General features: G+C 46.9%; 2 protein-coding genes across 2 annotated transcripts; both read right to left on the bottom strand.

The window, feature by feature from the left end:
- Nucleotides 1–1,190: 1,190 nt before the first annotated feature.
- On the bottom strand, nucleotides 1,191–1,700 carry LOC142775558 (protein NYNRIN-like). Its single transcript, XM_075877014.1, has one exon. It carries the CDS (start codon nucleotides 1,698–1,700, stop codon nucleotides 1,191–1,193), a length of 510 nt encoding a protein of 169 aa, XP_075733129.1.
- A 2,166-nt stretch (nucleotides 1,701–3,866) lies between these two features.
- Nucleotides 3,867–4,361, bottom strand: LOC142775557 (uncharacterized). Its single transcript, XM_075877013.1, has one exon. It carries the CDS (start codon nucleotides 4,359–4,361, stop codon nucleotides 3,867–3,869), a length of 495 nt encoding a protein of 164 aa, XP_075733128.1.
- Nucleotides 4,362–19,061: the final 14,700 nt, after the last annotated feature.

Genomic DNA, 19,061 nt, shown 5'->3' with positions numbered 1-19,061 from the left:
AGTAGACTTAACTGGAAGGAGGTTATCTGATTGGTGGCTAAAGTCAAGGCACGAGTGAAAATTAAACTCTTCACTGCAAAGTACGAATCCTCAAACTCACTTTTTAAGGAAAAAATAAATAAATATAGTTTTGAGTTCATTAAGTATTACGGCTTGGTGGCGCTAGGCACCGCCAGATCTAAAGGGTACAGCCATATCGATCGATCCATCCATCCATCCAGTGGTTAGTTCACTAAGTATATGGCTAGGTGGCGTTAGCCGCCACCCGATTTAAAGAGTACAGCCACATTCATCCATCTGTAGCGTACATGCCCCACGGAGGCGCGAATAGAAGGCCCCTACACTCCTTGAAGTTTGGGACAAGACTAATTTATTCTCCAAGAAAAACAGACTTGGGAAGCGACAACCAAAAGGGGCGTGGCCGCGTATCTTCCGCGGCCCTCCGAATATAACGTGAAGCATGTTGGCCGCGTCTGCGCCGTGCGCCTCGGCATACGAATTGGTATGCGCATACAAATAAAATTATCACGATAACCGGCATCATCGCCCGCTACAAGGGGTCCCCCCTCCTAGACCGCGGAGCTTGGAAAAAAAATGAGCAAATATGCGAGTTAGTCCATGAGGTGAGCCGGTTTCAAGCGATCGAGAGAAACGATGCCCTCTCTGTCGCGAACACGAAAGGTCACAGTTTTGTGCGACCGCGGAAGCACACGGAAGGGCCCGTCGTACGCCGGAGTCAATGGCGCTTTCCCTGTGTCACGTCGCACAAACACATGGGTTGCCTCATTCATGTCTGGGAAAGAAAACACTCTTTGGTCGCGGCTGACGCGTGGCGCGCTAGGTTGCAGGTGCTCCAACCAGGAATGTAGCCTTTTCATATGTTCTGAAGGCGTCGGCGTAGCGCTTTGTTTCTCACCGAAGAATTCTCCCGGTAGTCGGATTGTAGAGCCGTACAGCATTTCTGCTGCACAGAATCCGAGGTCTTCTTTTATCGCCGTTCGCAGGCCCAGAAGAACGAGAGGGAGCTTCTCCACCCAGTGCTCTCTATCCAATTTGGCCGTTAAAGATGCCTTCAGTTGACGGTGTAGCCGCTCCACCATTCCATTGCTCGCTGGATGGTAAGCCGTGGTGTACTGGAGCCGTGTTCCCAGAAGCCTTGCCAGCGCAGAGAATACGTTGCTCTGCAATTGTCATCCATGATCGGTCGTTATGCGCAGTGGGCAGCCATAGCGTGAAACCCATGTGGCAACAAACGCCTGTGCGACGATCCCCGCTGGGATGTCCAGAATCGGCGTCGCCTCGGGCCACCGTGAGTAGCGGTCGACACAAGTGAGCAGATATCTGTAACCCTGGGTAGGAGGAAGAGGTCCCACCAAGCCCAAGTGCACGTGGTCGAAACATGTTTGGAATGCTGTGCGCGTGTAACGAGTCACCTTGACTGCTTGACATGTTCGGCACTGCTTCGCCCAGCGTCGAACGTCGGCGTTAATTCCGGGCCACACAAAGCGGTCAGTGACGAGCCTCTGCGTCGCGCGGATTCCAGGGTGGCTGAGGTCGTGAAGGCTGTCAAACACTGCACGCCGAAACTGGACGGAAACGAAGGGTCTTGGAGATTTCTGCGATGTGTCGCATGGGATCATAGTCGTTGTGTATGGTAGCGGGATCTCTTCGAGCACCAGTGACAGTGGATTCTGCCTCATCTCGGTTAGCTCTGGGTCTTCCCGCTGGGCGGCAGCTAATGTCTCAAAGCCGACGGACGCTCAAACGATGTCGGTATGGGAGAGTGCGTCGGCTGCTTGGTTTTCACTCCCCGCTATATGGCGGATGTCTGTGGAAAATTCGGAAATGAAAAAAAGTTGGTGCAGTTTTCTTTCCGAGTTTGAGGAATTGTTGTTCTTGAACGCATACGTCAGCGGCTTGTGGTCCATTAAAATGTAGAAAATGCGGCCTTCTAGTAAGAAACGAAAATGCTTTACGGAGGAATGAATGGCCAGCATCTCTCTTCCAAAGGTGCTGAAGCGCACTTCCGCCTGTTTCAGACGTTTAGAAAAGAAAGCTATCGGTTTCCAGTCCTTGCCGTCGTATTTTTGCAACACTGCTCCCCCTGACGTCGTTGAAGCGTCAACCATGAGCCGCGTTGGCGCGTCGGAAAGTGGGTGCATCAGAAGTGTGGCGGAGGCAAGCTGAGTTTTCGCGTCCTTGAAGGCTTTTTCGAGCTCCGCTGACCAGTGAAACTCGGGCGTTTTCTTGCCGTCCCGGCGCAGCAAGTCAGTCAGCGGCTGTAGAATGTGTGCACAGGATGAGATGAAGCGCCTATGGAAGTTGATTAGCCCGAGAAACTCGCGCAACTTGCGGAAAGAGGTAGGCGTGGGGAATTCCCTGACTGCTTGCACCCGTAATTCAAGCGGCAAGATGCCTTGCGGGCTGATTCGATGACCTAGGAAATCTAGTGCTTCAACACCAAAGATGCACTCTTGGGGCTTCAAAACCAGACCGTGCTCGTCAAGACGCTTGAAGAGGAGGCGCAGGTGATATTCATGCTCCTCCGGTGTTTTGCTGGCGACCAAAATGTTGTCTAAGTAGACAAAACAAAGAGCAGTCCGCGAGTGACCTCATTCATGAAACGCTGGAAAGTTTGTGCCGCGTTTTTCAGTCCGTACGGCATAAGAACAAATTCAAAGAGGCCGAAAGGCGTTGACAAGGCCGTCTTTGGGATGTCGCTTGGTTCTACTGGAATCTGGGTATAAGCGGCCATCAGATCCAGCTTAGTGAAAATGGTCGTTCCCGCGAGGCGAGCGCTGAAATCATGGATGTGGGGGAGAGGATATTGGTCTGCCGTTGTCACAACATTGTGTGCCCGATAATCACCACAAGGCCGCCAGTCACCAGACTCTTGTTTTGGCACCATGTGCAGCGCGGAAGACCAGTTGCTGGAAGAAGGTCGAATAATGCCGAGTTGGAGCATGTGGTCGAACTCATGGTGGGCGACTTCGTGTCTTTGTCCAGCGAGTCTCCTAGGTCTAGTGGTGACGGGCGGTCCGGTGGTGACAATGTGATGTGTCACCTTATGTTTGATTGGCAGTTCGGTGTTCCGAGGTCTGGTGATTTTAGGAAATTCAGCCAGAATCTTTTGAAAGTTCGACTGTGGGTTGAAAGTGCAAATGCCGCATGAGGACAGGTCAGACCAGTCCGATAACAGCGAGCGAAGTGACATTATTCTTGAGACGACGACCACGAACGCTGACGTCAAGATTGAAGTGGCTCAGGAAGTCCGCTCCCAGGATGGCAATTCTAACGTCAGCCACAACGAAGAGCCATCGGTATGTACGCCTGAGTCCGATGTATATTGTCTATGACTGGACTCCATATGGTGCAATAGCAGTATTATTGACTGCTATTAGGCTCGAAACGGACTTGCCGCCCCGGCGATGTTGAGCTGCTGCTGGTAGAATAGATAGCTCCGCTCCGGTATCGACAAGGAGGCATGTTCCGGTGGTGCGGTCGACAACAAAGAAGAGCCGGCTTGAACGATGGCCCGTGTCGATTTCCGCCGTTAGCGACTGGCCAGTGCGTTTCCCGTCCACGAGCATGGATGGGTGCAGCGAGTGGCTTGCTCTCTAAAACGACGGTGGTACCAGCAGATGTTCTGCTCTGCCTCGCTTGTGTGCCCGCGGTGCTGCGGGCTTCAAGCACGGGACGGCGAACGATGCCGTGCAGGCCGGTGTTTGTTGGACAGGGTGACGTTTTCAACTGCTGCAGCCACTCGGTCAACTCTGTGCTCTAAGCGACCTAACCTGTCTGCATGTTCGGGTTGCAGCAATAGACATTTTTGGTGGCTCAGTGCAGTCGGTGATGTGATCGGCGAGTTAAGCCAGACATTCGACAGTCACGTCATTCGAGCCAGCGAGTATCATCCGTGTTGACTGTGGCAGTCTCTGCAAAAACAACTCGCGAAGCAATGGATGTTGACGCTCCTCTGACGCTTGTTGGCCCAGCAGCTGACGCATTCGATGGAGTAGTTGTGAGGAACAATGGTCACCGAGCTCTTCATGAGACAGGAGTTGTTGAAGCCTGCTCTGTTCGGACACCTCAAGACGTTTCAGGACGGTGCTCTTTAATTCGTCGTTGGGCTTCTCCGATGGAGTGGAGGGGAGCACATCGTCTACAGCGTCAGCGATGTTAGGTGGCAGTGCTGAAACGACGTTCAGGTAATTCGACTGCTGCGATGTGATGCGTCGAAGCTCGAAGCGGGCCTCGATTTGGCTGAACCACACCCTGGGGTTTTCGGGACAGAAATGAGGAAGCTTTAACTCCGAGGCGTTGGTTGTGGGTGAGCTTAAAGTGCCTTCCTCGTCTGACATGGCTGCTGTTTTTCCACACGTCCGGGTCACCACTTTGTAGCGTGCTCGCTCCACGGAGGCGCGAAAAGAAGGAACCTACACTCCCTGAAGTGTGGGATAAGACTAGTTTATTTTCAAAGAAAATCAGGCTTCGAAAGCGACAACCAAAAGGGGCGTGGCTGCGTATCTTCCGCGGCCCTCCGGAGATAACGTAGGGCTTGTTGGCCGCGTCTGCGCCGTGCGCCTCGGCATACGAATTGGTATGCGCACACAAATAAAATTATCATGATCACCGGCGTCATCGCCCGCTGCACATCCATCCATCCATCCATCCATTCATCCATCCATCCATCCATCCATCCATCCATCCATCCATCCATCCATCCATCCATCCATCCATCCAACTACTACAGCAACCCAGGCATGTACTGGCACGGGGGATGGCGAAGTTTTTTTCAGCGCTCCCAATTGACTGCGCAGATAAGTGGTTTTGCGTGTTTTTAGCTTGCCTTTATAATTATTAAGCAGCAATTAAAATCTTTGTAGCATTTACTACGTTTTACGGCTTTTTCGGGGGTCGGTCACCAGGTATTTACTAGTTTGTGTGTGTGTGAAAGACATGGTTAAAGACTGTAAAATGTTGAGGATGCGGGGTGGGTTTGAAAAGGTGCCCAAGGGCAGAAGTGAATGGAGAGTAGGCTGACGCCAAGTGTAGGAAATGTGAGGTCGAGGCTGAAATAAAAAAATTGATGGTTGCCTAGAGTGAGCTATTGATGAGAATCGCCGAGCTGGAGACTGCGTTTGCGACAGAGCAAGAGAAAACGATGGCTATGGGAAAAAGGCTGAAATCCAGCGAAGAGGCACTAGCAAAGGTCCGCAAAAAAGCGGCCGACGGAGAGAACAATAGAGAACCGGCAACCAGAACGGCGTAGAAGGAAGAGAAAACAAGTTTGAAAAAAACAGGTTCAGCCGGTTGAAAAAGCAGCTGGCGTCGCAGGTGCAAGTAACCCCAAGGTGCAGGACGCTCCAGCTGAAAAGTCACACCATGTGATAATCGCCGGGGACTCGAACTTAAATCGATGCGCAGAAGCAATAGAGAGGCCGTAAGAGGTGACAAGAGGGTTGCAGTAGGGACGTTCCCAGGACGCAAGCTGGAAGCAGTCATGAGGCAAGCGAGATCCAAACCTAATACTGCTGATGAACGAAACCTCGTGATAATTTGAGGCTGTCTAAATGTTGTCCTAAATGAAGATACTGCAGGACTAGTGACTACGCTGGCGAAAGGAATCGATGACATACACGCCTCTTCTCCTCAGGTACAGGTATTAATGAACGATGCCGGAGGTACTGGTATGTGACAGCAACCTGCAAACAGTGGTTGCAACGCAAACCAAGGTATATGGCGGATGAGTCGAGAGAAAGGCTTTGAGGTTGTGTAAATGAACAGAGAGGTGCATAGGTGGGGTGAAGTTGTGTAAATGAACAGAGAGGTGCATAGGTGGGGTGGTTTTCAACAAGACACAATTCACTTTGATGGGTGGCTAGGTCATGAGGTGGGTTGGCGGCTTGCAGGGCGCGAGGTAGCTTTCGGGGGGGGGGGGGGGGCACGCGGGCCATTTGGGGTGCAGGATAGCTAGTAACGAGGAAAGCAACCAGGGAGACTCTTTGACAGGTGGTATGGACAGATACGATTCCAAAGTGGCACCAATGGCTAAGGTAGGTAGAGTTCGGGGCAGAAATAGACGTAGCCACGAGGGCCGAGCCAACTCACACATAGGGTATATTAACATGCAGGGTGGCAGGAACAGGCTGAAGTGGGAAACGATAGAAGAACAGCTAAGGGAGGAGAGGCCGGTGGTATGCATTTTTGTAGAAACACATCTTAGGAACATGGAACAACCTCCTAACATTCCGGACTACGCGTGGGAATTTTGTAATAGAACAGAAGGCAGCAGAAATGGGGGTATTGGTATTGAAGCATTGATTAATAAAAGTACCGACTGGCAAAGGGTCAAGCAGCAGTGCAAGGAACATTTATGGCGAAAAGGGAAAGTGGCAATTCAAATGACACTCCTTGTTTCGGTGTACTTGTGGACGGGAACAAAGGCCAGAGAGGAAAACCAGGCAATGGTGGAGTGTATATCAAATGACACGAGAAGATTGGAGGGAAGTGCGAGATAATTATACTAGAGATATGAATGCGCACAGACAAGATATAGATGGTTATACCCACCCAACAGACAAAATCATCATGGATATGTGTGAAAGGCATGATTCATCATTTGCAACAGTACTGTGAAGTGTGAAGGGCAAATAACATCGGAGGTAGAAAGGCCGACGTCGACAGTAGATTACGCACTGATGTCACATAGGACGTATGATAGGCTCAGGGGATTGCACATGGATGAATGTTACACCAGAAATCTGGGTAGTGATCACAAACGTATCGAGCTAAGTTTTATATAAGAGCAGTGAAAGTAGGAAGGAGACAAGATGAGCAACAACAGGAAAATTTTTATTCAGAAAGGCAACTAGAAATAGGTACTAAATAAATTGAGAAAGTAATCACTGAGGATAACAAAACAGTGTGGACATACACGAATATAATTATACTGTTTGAGCTAGAGCTTGGTAAGGAACGTGACCAGTCACCTCGAAAAAGAAGACACAAACCCAAGAGTTGGTGGGATGAGGAAGTTAAGAGAGCTATAGCAAAACGTCAGTTAGTCTCTAGGGAACACAGGCATGCTAAGCAGCGGGGTGAACCGACAGATGATGTTGAAAAAAAATGGGACATCTTTCTAAGCTGTAGAAGGGAAGCATTCCTTTTGATTTATGAAATAATTAGAAGGAAGTTGTCTCTGTGACTAGCAGAAGTACATAAAAAGGATAATAAGGCAGCTGTGAAATTTTTGAACCATCTATATTTCTTAAGAAATGAGACGAGCCTAGAACACAGGTTTGTGACTACAGCTCAATGTGCTATGCTAGAAGGAGCCGAAGCTATTCAATATATGGGAAGAAGGGTGACAGAAAATTTTCAACAGAGAGGTGGCTTATGCACCTCAATAGACAAGGACGAATCAAGTTGTGCAATGGCTCCATTTTCACAACTAGAGTAGGAAAGGGCTGAGAAGAGGGTTCCTAGTAGTACATCAACAGGCCCAGATGGAATTACAGTTATGCTGATAAAGACATTGGGTACCAAGTCTAAGCAGACTTTAAGAGAGGCAGTGAGCAAAACAATAATCGATGGTGAAGTCTCCAATGGATAAAAACGTAGCAGGATGAGCATGATCCGTAAAGGAAAGGGGGCAAAGCTGACATTAACAACTGCCATCGTGTAACAGTGACATCAGTGGTCTACAGGCTGGTGATGCAGATTATAAAGGAAAGACTGCAGGCATGAATAGAGAGTGAGGGGGTGCTGGAAGAACTACAGAATGGGTTTCGGAAACACAGGAGGTGGGAAGACAATCTGTTCTCTCTGACACAGTGCATTGAAATGGCAGAAAATGAACACAGGCCCCTGTGGCTAGGATTTTGAGACATCAAGGGAGCATACGATAGCATGGTTCAAGAGGACTTGTTGGGCATACTGGACAGACCAGGTGTAGAAGATTGAGGTACTGATCTTTTAAATGATATCTATAAAGGTAACAAGGTAGTTATAAAGTGGGAAAAACAAGCAACCAAGCCCGCAGTGGTAAAACAGGGGCTTAGGCAGGGGTATCCTCTGTCACCCTTGTTGTTCATGATGTACCTACAAGGATTAGATGCCAAATTATAGAGAAGTTGACTTGGCTTCCACCTCTCTTTCGTAAAACAAGGAAAACTCATTGAGCAGGCACTACCAGCATCGATTGACGTAGATGATTTAATCCTAATGGCTGACAACAAGAAAAATTTGCAGAGATTGATGGTCATCTTCGATAATGAGGGAGATAGATTAGATTTCAGTTTCAATAAGGAAAATGGGCGTTCATAATTTTTCATGATAATGAAGCTAATGAACTTAGAAAACAGGAAGTAACGCCAGAAATTACAGATAAACACAAATATCTGGGCGTACGGATAAGCAATGGGACCGAGTACCTAAGGGAACACGAAATATAAGGGTTGGCTAAAGGAAACAGGATTGTAGCAGTGATGAAAAACACGGCACTGCGGAACGGCAATGGGTATGATGTTCTGAGAGGAATATAGAAAGGGTTCATGGTTTCTGAGCTGCTGTTTGGCAATGGGGTCTTGTGCATGAGAACTGAAGTTCAAGCAAGATTGGAAATTAAGCAACGTGGAGCAGGTAGTCTTGCCTTAGGAGCTCACGGAAATACACCAAATCAGGGAGTACAAGGTGATATGGGATGGACATCACTTGAGGGCAGGAAAGCTAGCAGCAAGATAACGCTTAAAAGTGATTGAGAGAAATTTAGGAGGAGCGCTGGGCAAGGAAGGTTTTCAGCTACTTGTACATGAAGAATGTCGATACAAAATAGAGTAAGCGAACCACAAAATTTATGGGTAAATAGTTAGAAAACGGCAGTTGGCCAAACCAAAAAGAATTATCGGGTGAAAAGAAGTTAGAGGAAGCTGAGACTGATATGTAGAGAATCGGCATGATTAAGAAGTCCACACTAGAGATCTATCGAACTTCTAAGCAGGAAATTGCCAAGGAAAGGATCTACGATAATACTCGGGGTAGTTCTCTACTGTTTGAGGTGAGGATAGGAAGATTGTGAACCACGACATATCGGGCAAATACGAAGGGGTAGACTTGGTATGCAGTGCGTGTGAAGAGGAGGAGGAAATTGCAGAACACTGGATAATGTTCTGTAAAGGGCTTCACTCTATAGTTCAGGGTGATGGCGCAGAGTTTTTGAAAGCACTGGGCTTTAGGGACAGGGAGGGTAAAATAGACTTTAATTTGGTAGAATAAACTAAAAAGTGGTTATGTGATTGGTGGTTAAAGTGAACACTCTAAAAAATGTCGAGTAAAAATGGTTTCTTTTTGTCCCACAACAATAATCTTCATCCGGCTTGCGTGCGGTTCCTTTCTTTAAAACTCGGCGCTGGCCACTTTCCTATCGAGAAGGCAATGTAACCCTGATAATGGGCATGTCGATCGTGACCGGAATGTACCGGGCGCGGGGTGATAGCGCTAGGATGGAACGCAATATAGATGACGATGATTGTTGTGGGACAAAAAGACACCCTTTTTACTCGCTCTTTTTTAAGAGTGAAGGCATGGGTGAGAATGAACCCTTAAATTCACTGCAAAGTACAAGCCCTCAGTTTTACTATTTAAAAGAGAAAAATAAATCCACTTTTTGGTTCACTAAGTATTACCGCTTAGTGGCGTTGGCCACCGCCCGATCTAAAGGCTACAGCCATATCAATCCATTCATTCATCCATACAGACAACATCTACGATGACTCTCGGGGTAATTCTCTGCTCTTCCAGGCTAGAACGGCAGTATTGCGGACTAAGGCGTACCGAGCAAAATACGAGGGCACAGACACGGTATGTAGTGCGTTTGGAAAGGAGGAGGAAACGGCTGAACATTTGATTATGTTCTGTAAAGCGCTCCGCCTTATAGTAGAAGCTAAAGGTTCCGACTTTTCTAAAGCATTGGGGTTTTGGGACAATAAAGGCAAAATAAATTTTAAACGGGTAGAAATAATCAGGAGGAGACTATCTAATTGGTGGCTACAATCGAGCCGTGAGTGAGGTTCAATGTTTAAACGCACCGTGGTGGTACTTAACTTTATGGTTGGGTGGCGCGAGCCAGCACCCTATATAAAGACCACAGCCGGATCCACCCATCTATCCATCCATCCATCCATCCATCCATCCATCCATCCATCCATCCATCCATCCATCCATCCATCCATCCATCCATCCATCCATCCATCCATCCATCCATCCATCCTGAGAGTGGGAAGGGCAGAGAAAAGAGTGTACCTAAGAGCATGAAAGTGCAGAGAAAAGAGTTCCTAATAGTAGATAAACAGGCCCTGATGACATCCCAAGCATGCTATTGAAGAAACTAGGACCAAACTCTAAGCAAACATTAAGAGAGGCAGCGAGCAAAGCAATAATGAATGGTGAAGCTCCCAATAGGTGGAAACTAAGCCTGATGAGCATAGAAAGGGGGACAAAGCCGATATGCACAACTACCGTCCAATAACAGTGACATCAGTAGTTTACAGGCTTGTGGTGCAGATAGTAAAGGAAAGACTACAGACATGGGTGGAGAATTAGGGAGTGCTGGAAGAACTACAATAATGGCGTATTAAATATGTGCGTTCGTATTTCACAATATTACAATACCTCGTGGAAAACCAGTATATCAAACAGAGACGACCTTGCCTCAAGACGAATATAAGCTCACCATTCACATCATATCGCAATCATTGTTAAATTTTCATTCAGGTCAACTTGCGACTACAAAACGAAGCGTCAAACCACCATCGATACACGCTGTACTCTGATAGCGGCGTAGAGAGCACCACCCTTCAATAGTCTGATCTCCATTAAAGAGCACCTAGAGATATGCATGTGGATTAGAACTTTCGAACGTTATCACTGGTAGCCTCTTTATTTCCCTAATAAACTCAACTGATAACGTGTGCTTGCTCATCAGCTGGAATATTCTGAAGTGATGTGGATGGTTTCTAGACATTGGGACGTGGCTTGCAGAAGGTAGAGGTAATGCATGTAATCAACCGGGTAAATTTAATTATTAGCAAAAGAAGCATGCGTGGCAGTATGCTTTGTGACTTATTACGGACCATAGAAAGTAGTTGCCATAGTAAACATTAAACATCATATGCCAAAAACACTGAAGGATAAAAAAAAAGAAACCAGTTCCAGATTTTTCAAGGAGCTTAAAAATGTACTTTTCAATTTCAAGGGTTTCAGTTCTTCTCACGACTTGCACGCGCCCTCAATGAAAGGGACAAATCACTATTTCATGGTGGAATGTGTTTGCTATGAATACTTTCAAAATTTATGATCGCTAGTTTGCCCTTGCTTTAATCCAGAGCCCACACAATCCAACTTTGCATAAACTTTCACGTTGCATTTTCGTAAAATTTGACTAATTATGGCTATTGGTATTAAATTACCGCAATATGCTCTCAGATACACTTTAACATTACAAAATCACATTCATTCAGTGTTGGCTGAATCAGCCATCTTCGGCTCTCCTGGCGATTTCGGTTCTCTTGACACGAGTGGGGCGGCCAGAGTGTTCCTTCATTCGCGCCTGGTGGTTTGGGGTAGATGAGGCCTGAGGCAGAAGGACAGGGCAGTTATAACAAAAACTTGCACCATAAAAGTTTAAAAAAATATGCCCTCATCGATGGAGAGTAGGATCGGGCAGGGTTTAATCTCCTCTTTACCCCACGTCTCCCGAAAACTGCCAGACTTCCAATAAGGTTGATTCATTCACATGATGCAATTGTTTGATGACCACTATGTGGATATAATTCAGTTCATGACCTGCATTCTGCATTCTTTAGTAGATAATTCAGAAGATGCAACGAAAGAAAAGCACAATGTGCCAGAAGTCCATGAATATCTTCTATGTCAAAGGTGTGCACCATTATTTACGTTTTGGCTGCTGCATATTTGATTTGATTGATACGTGGGGTTTAATGTCCCAAAATCATGAGATGATTATGAGAGACGCCATAGTGCAGGGCTCCGGAAATTTCCATCACCTGGGGTTCTTTAACGTGCACCCAAATCTGAGCACCCCCGCAGGGGCGCCTGTGAAAGCAGGCGTTTGGTGTGTAGCGACACCACGGACCCGAGCTAACGGGGGAGTTACGACTCCCTCCCACGTCTAGCTGTGCGTGGCTCTGCCGTGGCCGGGGAAAAGGGGATTCTGGGGGTTGAGCCGACGCCGGGTGATTGGACCTTTAAGGCCCCCCTGCAGAGGCAACACACCCCTTTGGCCCCGGCTTCACGTAGACGGCACCCCTGGGCTTACCCACCCAGGGGAAATCGGCAGTCGCCTTTTCCTATTTCTCTCTCCCCCACACCTTCGTCTTTTCTCCTCTTTAATGATCTATCCTGTCTTCTAATTTCTTCTGTTACTTCCCCATTTTCATGGGCGGCTTGGGTTAACCTTGTGCAACTAGCCATCCTTGGCCTACGCGCATTAGGTTATCGTAGTGGTGTACGGCTGGCGTCTGCATGTTTCGCGTTTGATGAACCTTGTAGCGTCCCCTAGTTGGGCTCCGTGGTGGGTGGCCGCCATCGTTACTGAAAAACATTCCTCTATCATGCACAGAAGCTTTCCAATCCTCAATGATCGTGCCGCTTCAAAGCGCTACGCACCGAAGAATTTTCCTTCTTCAGCTGACCCAAAGAAGTATTCCCTCGTTATCATGTTGTACACAGTGAGAAGCCCCACAAAACAGCCAGAGCAGTGTCCCCGTTCATAGTATCGTGGTCCCTGACAGCCACATTAGGTGATGGCTACAAAGTTACAAAAATGGCTAGCAGTGACCTTCTTTTAGAACTTCGTGACAAAACACAATTTGACAAACTAAAGAACCTTGCAACATTCGGCGACATTCCCATCAGCATAACACCTCATCAATACATGAACTCTGCACGTGGAGTTGTTTCTAACACAGACCTCCTTGACCTGACGGAGGCTGAACTCCTCGAGGGCTGGAAAGAACAGAATGTGACCAATGTGAAGCGAATCATCATCCGAAGGAACAATCAGGAAACCCCCACGAAACACTTGGTACTGACCTTTGCCACAAGTGAACTACCACAAACTATAGAAACTGGCTATACAAAGACACCGATCAGACCCTACATACCAAACCCCCGCCGATGTCACCAGTGTCAAAGGTTCGGCCATGGCTCTCAGAGCTGTCGTGGTCGACCTGCTTGTGCCAAATGCGGTGCCCAAGGCCACATCTCTGACAAATGTAATGAAACCCTACATTGTGTAAACTGTGACAGAGACCACGCATCATATTCACGTTCTTGTCCTCAGTGGAAAAAAGAAAAAGACATTATTACACTGAAGATTCGCGAAAATATCTCCTTCAAGGAAGCACGCCGAAGGTGTTCGGCTTTTCACGGCACAACTTACGCTGATGCGGCGCGTCAGGGGGCAGCGTCGCATCACCCTCCGCCACTACCTAGGCCCACGCAAAGTGAGCCATCTGGTGTGGTGGCCGCCCCCATGGTGGAAGCAGCCAAGCCTGCTCCACCTACCAAGCCAGAGACTCGGGCGACTCCAGGGTCGTCGGGTCGACCGACCACGTCTCACCAGGCGAGGTCGCAAATACGCAACAGCAGCTCACGTACGCGGGCGTCCAGTGCTTCACGTGAGGCAATGGACACAAACACGGTACCTCAGGTGCCGGAAACGAGGCGTGGCTCCATAGAGCGCGCTAAAAGAACCAAGAAACCAATAACAGGGCCCGACAACGGCCCTGCTACTTAAGTTACAACTTCCCACTTGAACAGCCACTTCATTTCCGCACACACAGCACCACTTTCCATCAAATATGGAAACACAGATTGTACAATGGAATGTCAGAGGCCTTCTCACAAACCTCGACGATGTCCAAGAACTTCTACACATACACTCACCAGAAGTGCTGTGTGTACAGGAAACACACTTAAAATCTAAACACACCAACTTTCTACGCAGTTACATTACTTTCCGAAAGGACCGTGATGATGCCGTGGCATCATCTGGAGGTGTAGCTGTTATAGTTAAGCAAGGCTTAGCATGTAAACACTTGAAACTCCAAACGTCTCTTGAGGCAGTGGCTGTTCGAGTGGTGCTTCTAGGCAGACTCGTCACCATTTGCTCTATATGCATACCTCCACATATTCAACTACACAAACATGAATTCCAGTTTTTGATGGATGAACTTCCCGAACCCTATCTTGTTCTAGGGGACTTTAATGCACTTAACAGGCTATGGGGCGACTCTCGTTGTGACGCCCGAGGTCGACTGATTGAACAGTTTCTTCTCTCTTCAAGCGCGTGTCTCCTGATCGGAAAGAACCAACTTATTGTAACCTCACTAACAATACCTATTCCTCAATAGACCTAAGTGTAGTATTTCCATCGCTTGTGCCTCTACTTCACTGGAAAGTCATCACTAATTCCTACGGAAGTGATCATTTTCCCGTAGTTTTGAGCCCACCTACATCAACTGAATGCCCGCCCCAGGTTCCAAAATGGCTATTAAGCAAAGCCAACTGGGAACAGTTTTATACCATCACACATATACATTGGCGCGACATATGCGCTTTAGACATTAATGCGGCTGTCGACTACTTTACAGCGTCTCTGATTGATGCAGCAACAAAAAGCATGCCACAAACGAATGGACAGCCTGGAAAACGACGTGTGCCATGGTGGAACTCAGAGTGCCGAAATTCACGCAGGCAGCAAAACAAAGCATGGAGGTTGCTTCGGAACTCACCGACAGCCGAAAATCCTGCCACTTTTAAGAAAATTAAGTGTCAGGCCAGGAGAACGCGTCGGCAGGCCAGAAGAGAAAGCTGGCACACGTTTTTATTGGGGATAAATTCATATACCCAAGAAGCTGAAGTCTGGAAGATGGTTGGTAGAGTAGCAGGAAGACAAGTGAATTCACTCCCACTCGTAAACACACAGGGTGACAGCCTGGAAGATCAGGCGAACTTCCTCGGTGCACACTTCGAGCAGGTCTCTAGCTCTTCACACTATACTGAAGCTTTTCAAAGATATAAAGCAAAAATAGAAAAGCAGAAACTTGAATACAAGTGTACAAACTACGAGGCATACAACCAACCTTTCAGTTTAGCTGAGCTACAAACATCACTAAACTCCTGCAGTAATTCTGCCCCAGGCCACGACCATGTCATGTATGAAATGTTGAAAAACCTGCCGCTTGAAACGCGAGAAACTTTACTCTCCTTATACAACTCTATCTGGCTTTCTGGCACCATACCTACTTCCTGGAAAAAGGCCATTGTTATCCCTATTTTGAAACAGGGCAAGGACCCTTCCTCAGTTTCAAGTTATAGGCCAATTGCACTAACCAGCTGCCTTTGTAAACTTTTTGAAAAAATGATAAACCGCCAACTTTTATATTTCCTTGAAACATACTATCTACTTGACCAATACCAATGTGGGTTTCGAGAGGGTAGATCCACCACCGACCATATGGTGCGTATTGAGGCACAGATCCGAGATGCTTTCGTCATCAAACAATACTTTCTTTCTGTGTTTCTCGATATCGAGAAGGCTTACGACACAACATGGCGTTTTGGCATATTAAGAGACTTGTCTCACCTTGGTGTGCGCGGTAGAATGCTTTCCATAATCGAGAGTTACTTGTCCCATCGGACATTCCATGTGCGTGTGGGAAGTGTTCTCTTCCAAACATTTGTTCAAGAAACGGGAGTACCGCAAGGCGGTGTACTTAGTTGTACTTTTTTTATTATCAAAATGAATTCCTTGTGCTTGTTCATCCCCCGCAGTATGTTCTATTGTACATATGTCGACGACGTTCAGCTTGGCTTCAAGTCATGCAACTTGGCAATGTGTGAGCGGCAGGTTTAGCTGTGTTTAAACAAGGTCTCCAAATGGGCAGAAGAAAACGGATTTCGACTTAACCCACAAAAAAGCCTGTGTGTTTTGTTCTCTTGAAAGACAGGCATGCACTCCGAACATGACATTCGACTGAATGGGCAACGTCTGTCTGTCAAAGCCGAGCATAAATTCTTAGGCTTAATCTTGGACAACAAGTTGACCTTCGAATCGCACATCAAGTATTTAAAAACAAAATGTTTAAAAGCCATGAATGTTATAAAAGTGTTGTCACGTACTACTTGGGGTAGTGATAGGCAATGCGTCATGAATCTGTATCGAAGCCTCATTCGCACCCACTTAGATTACGGGGCTGTTGTTTATCAGTCTGCAACTCAAAGTGCTTTGAAAATGCTGGACCCCGTGCACCATTTGGGCATCCGCCTTTTTACGGGTGCTTTTCGCACCAGCCCTGTAGAAAGCCTTTACGTTGAGTCAAATGAATGGTCGCTTCATCTACAGAGAACTTACATGTCCTTTGTATATTTTCTCAAGGTGAAAGCAGACAAGATGCACCCCTCATACTCTACTATTAATGATCTGTCGAGTTATATTCTGTTTCAAAACAGGCCTTCGATGAGGCAGCCCTTCTCAGTTCACCTGAAGGGTCTAGCTGAAGAAACTGGAGTGTCACTTGAACACAGCTTAATGGCTCCTGCAGTATACCCGCCACCGTGGCAGTGGCAGAATATAGACTGTGATTTGTCTTTCCTAGAAGTTACAAAACATGCACCTATTGCCCATATCCGAAACTACTTCCTGGAACTTCAACACAAATACACACGTCCTGAGTTCTTTACAGATGCCTCTAAGTCCAACTCCTCTGTGTCCTACGCTGCTGTCAGCCAATCCTTTTCGGATGCTGGCCCTCTACATCCAGGCACAAGTATCTTCACAGCGGAAGGTTACGCGATACTTGTGGTGGCTAAACACATCAAGCAATCACAAATACAAAAAGCAGTAATTTATACGGACTCCCTCAGTGTTGCTACGGCTCTGCACAATCTTAAAAAGCAAAAAAACGCTGTCCTCATCTAACTTTACTCTATTTTATGCACACTCAAACAACATGTTGTAGTGTGCTGGGTGCCAGGGCACCGTGAGATCCAAGGCAACGTGATGGCGGATCAGCTTGCTGCATTCATCCACGAAATCAGTTCCACTACACCCATATCGATCCCGCCTCTTGATCTTCAGCCGTCTCTCAAACGAAAGCTCAGAGACTACTGGCAGAGCAAGTGGGATAGACACACACAAAACAAGCTACACATTATCAAGCCACGCCTTGGCCATTGGCCACCAGTATCAAAATCACGTCCAACAGAGGTAACACTAACAAGGCTCAGGATAGGACACACATACACGACACACAGATATATTTTGTCCGGTGGCGATCCACCATAGTGTGACAGATGTGGTGAAGCATTAATGGCCCTACACATGTTAATCCAGGGTAAAGAGTTAGAAACTCTAAGAAAACAACATTTTCCATTACCCTACCGATAACATATACCTTTACACCCTGCAATGTTCGTCGGTAGGGAACCGGTTTTTAGTCATAAATCATTGTTAGCATTTTTAAAAGAAATTCATAGTTTTCATATCATATACCCGGGCATCCCGTAGCACGACTTCTGCAGAGAGGTTTTTGCTGCGGTGGCTACACAAGAAAGCACTTGCCTCGCAGCCCTTGGACACAAGGGCGCTGATGAGGCACTTGTGCTAGTGCTAAATATTTTTACACGTTTGTATTATCAAAACCTTTGTCACCCTTTTCACTATGCGTATCACGTCACTGTCATGTTTTTAATACCTTTGTTTTTACCCGCAGTATCGCGAGGAGTTTTAAGGCCCCTATACAGCCACGCAACATATCATTGTCCACATCTCTATACACATCTAAATGGCGCTCTTTGGCCATCAATTGGCCCTTGCGCCATAAAGCGCCACACATCTTCATCATCATCATCATCAAATCTGAGCACATGGGCCTACAGCAGCATTCTCACCTCCATTGAAAATGTAGCCGCCACAGCGGGCATTTGATCCCGCTGCCTGCGGGTAAGCGGCCGAGTACCTTAGCCTCTAGATACCGTGGCGAGACGGATGCTATGTATTTCTAGCAGTAAATATAACAGAAATGGAAAAAAAGAATATGCACAGCTCTTCGCTTTAATTGACGAAATTCATTCACAGAAGCAAGGTGTTCGCTATTGACAGATTCCCCTAACAACTAGAGCGTTTATTCCGTAAATTAGTGCATGTTTAATGCAAAAAATAATGGGCCGACGAGACGAACACAAGAAGTGACGTGGTCCATGTCATATATTGTGTTAGTCTGGTTAGCGTCTTATTCCGTTAGAAATGTTACAACAAACGGGCCATAAGGGCACATGAAAGTAATGCATGTTGTTGGGCCAGTTGGTAAGTCGGTTTTGAAGACGAATTCAAACTGTGCAAAAATACAACACGTCTGACGCAGAGAAGTCACATACGAAGCGAAAATCGGGCCACGAAAAAAAAATTATTGATGACAGAAGTCATGATTCGTAAGGTTATTGTTAAAGGGATACGGACACAAACATTTAGTTTGGTGTTTTTTTTTCTGTAACGTGTTCTGGGGGTCTGTTAGTCATAGCACGATACATCGTTTACTGCAGAGTGCAACATATAGTTAATTACAGGCTCGTAATTACCGACCAGTTTCAGTTTTGGTTGCAAGAAAAACAAGCCACATGGTTCAACAATCACCACTTAGCACGTGCCACCATGTCAGCACACAGAACTGTGACTCACTTCCACGCGGATCGCATAAAGAAGTTTTTTCGAATGAAAACGGGGCCCCGTATCTGCATGTAATCTGCAAATGTCGTCTAAAGACGATTGTCTTGCGTGTGGAGAGAGTGAACAAAACATTTTTTTGATGTTCTGTGCAAGAAAATTGGTGAATGATATTCTGGAGGCGCTGCGTTTGTGCCTAGAGCGTGCAGCGGAGGTGAACGAGTGCATCACGTCACATCACACGTGAGACATGAGTGTCATTTGGCAGTTTTTGTTTTTGCAAAACAAAGCGAATGGCCCTGAGACGGGCGTG

This window comes from Rhipicephalus microplus, chromosome X (assembly GCF_043290135.1).
Source record: "Rhipicephalus microplus isolate Deutch F79 chromosome X, USDA_Rmic, whole genome shotgun sequence".
Lineage (NCBI taxonomy): Eukaryota > Metazoa > Arthropoda > Arachnida > Ixodida > Ixodidae > Rhipicephalus > Rhipicephalus microplus.
This window is presented reverse-complemented; position numbering and strand designations above follow the sequence as displayed.